The following is a 1,729-nucleotide window of genomic DNA, read 5'->3' on the forward strand; positions in this document are numbered from 1 at the left end:
GCACATACAGCGTGTTGTGTACTTTCGCAACCACCTGGCACGGCACTGACCACTTGTAGGCCTTCTACTGAAACTAACTCATTGAAGCAGTCTCTGTCCAGAGTCCCCGGCTTCGACACAGCTACCGGTGCGCTTAACAAAGTAGACAGTCTCGGCAGAAGTCTACGCTTCCCCACGTTTTCATCTTCTCTCGCTTACCTTTTCAACCTTTCAACAAGTGGTACTGACAAGCCCTCATCTTGTTCGGCTTCCGCACAGTACGCCACCCTTAGCTCTGGATTCATCTGAATTCGATCCACCAACGTGTCCTCCCCGACATCTTCTCGTAAGTTCGCTCTAGACAACCAGTCAGCCACCACGTTCTCGGTGCCCTTCAGGTACTCTATCTCAAAGTCGAACCGTTGTAGGAACAACGACCACCTTGCTAGCTTTCCTTTAGTAGAGCTAGCCAAATACAACAGGTTGGTGATCAGTCCTGATGGTAAACGGCGCAGCGCAAAAGTAATCCTGCCATCTCTCTACGAAGAACCTTACCGCATACAACTCCCTTTCTCGCGTATCCCACCGCTGTTGACACTCGTCCAACTTCTTGCTACCAAACTCGATCGGAACACACCCTCGGGCCTACTTTCTGCTCTAGCATGGCGCCTGTCGCCCGATCACTGGCGTCCGTCGTTAGCACGAACTTTTCAATGTCTGCCGGCGCTGCTAGCAACACACACTCGGCCACCGATTTCTTGGTACCCTGGAACTCCTCCTCTCGTGCCTCACTCCAAACAAACTTAGTCCTCTTTTTGAGCATGTCAGTCATGCCAGCAACTCCACTCGCGGACTGTGGAATATGCCTCTGGAGGTAAGTCACAGAACCCAAGAACGACATCAGTTCTCTTGCGTTACACGGAGCTTCCACTCTCATCAGGTCCGCCACCTTCTTCGGGTCCGGCTCGATGCCTTCCTCGCTTACAATGAACTCTAACAGCTTTGCTTCCTGCTTCACGTATTCACCCTTCTTCAGCTTCAGAAACAAACCTTCCCCCAGCAAACCTTCCCCCAAATCCTCGCAGCACCTCCCGAGCACCTGGTCCAGACGCTCAAACAACGTATCCAAATCATCAGCGTACACGACAATATCGTCAATGTACACGTTGACATTGTTTCCTATGAGACCTTCAAAGGCGCGATCCATCGCCTGCTGAGGCAGGATCGGCGAATTCTTAACACCAAACGGAATCACAGTGTATTCGAATGTGCCCCAATGCGACACAAACGCAGTAAACTGTCGGCTTTCTGCCCCCAGGGGTACATTCCAGTCTAGACACACATAATACTTGTGACCTGCCGCTAACTGCAGTTGCTCCCACAGCAATGGTATCGGGTAAGCCTTCAACGCCATCCCCTTGTTCGACGCTCGATAGTCGATACAGATTCTCCATTCACCAGTTTTCTTACGTACAAACACCGGCCTTGCTCCCTACGAGGAATTACTAGGTTGTATCACACCCATACTCAACATGTCGTCTATCTGCTTATCTAGTTCGTCTCGTAACTCTGGCCTCAACGGCTTCAACGTATGCTTCACCGGCTTCCCGTCTACTTCGAACTCCACACTACGCCGTGTTCTGCCTGTCCTTGGCCGCAACCAACACTTCGAATGTTTTTGTAACAAACCCCAAAGCCTCTCTCTGACAACACCTTCCAGATGAGACGTCATATCTGTTATCAGTTGCTT

General features: G+C 51.0%; 1 protein-coding gene across 1 annotated transcript; it reads right to left on the reverse strand.

Moving 5' to 3' along the window:
* Positions 1–198: 198 nt before the first annotated feature.
* GNI_064950 (RNA-directed DNA polymerase) lies at positions 199–1,711 on the reverse strand (the record flags this gene model as incomplete). The annotated part of the gene is made up of 3 exons (XM_011131813.1): positions 199–518; positions 629–1,467; positions 1,501–1,711. Coding segments are annotated over 3 exons (1,370 nt in total), but the record flags the coding sequence as incomplete, so codon positions are not given.
* Between the last annotated feature and the right edge of the window lie 18 nt (positions 1,712–1,729).

The sequence above is a fragment of the Gregarina niphandrodes genome (assembly GCF_000223845.1).
Source record: "Gregarina niphandrodes unplaced genomic scaffold scaffold00010, whole genome shotgun sequence".
Classification (NCBI taxonomy): Eukaryota; Apicomplexa; class Conoidasida; order Eugregarinorida; family Gregarinidae; genus Gregarina; species Gregarina niphandrodes.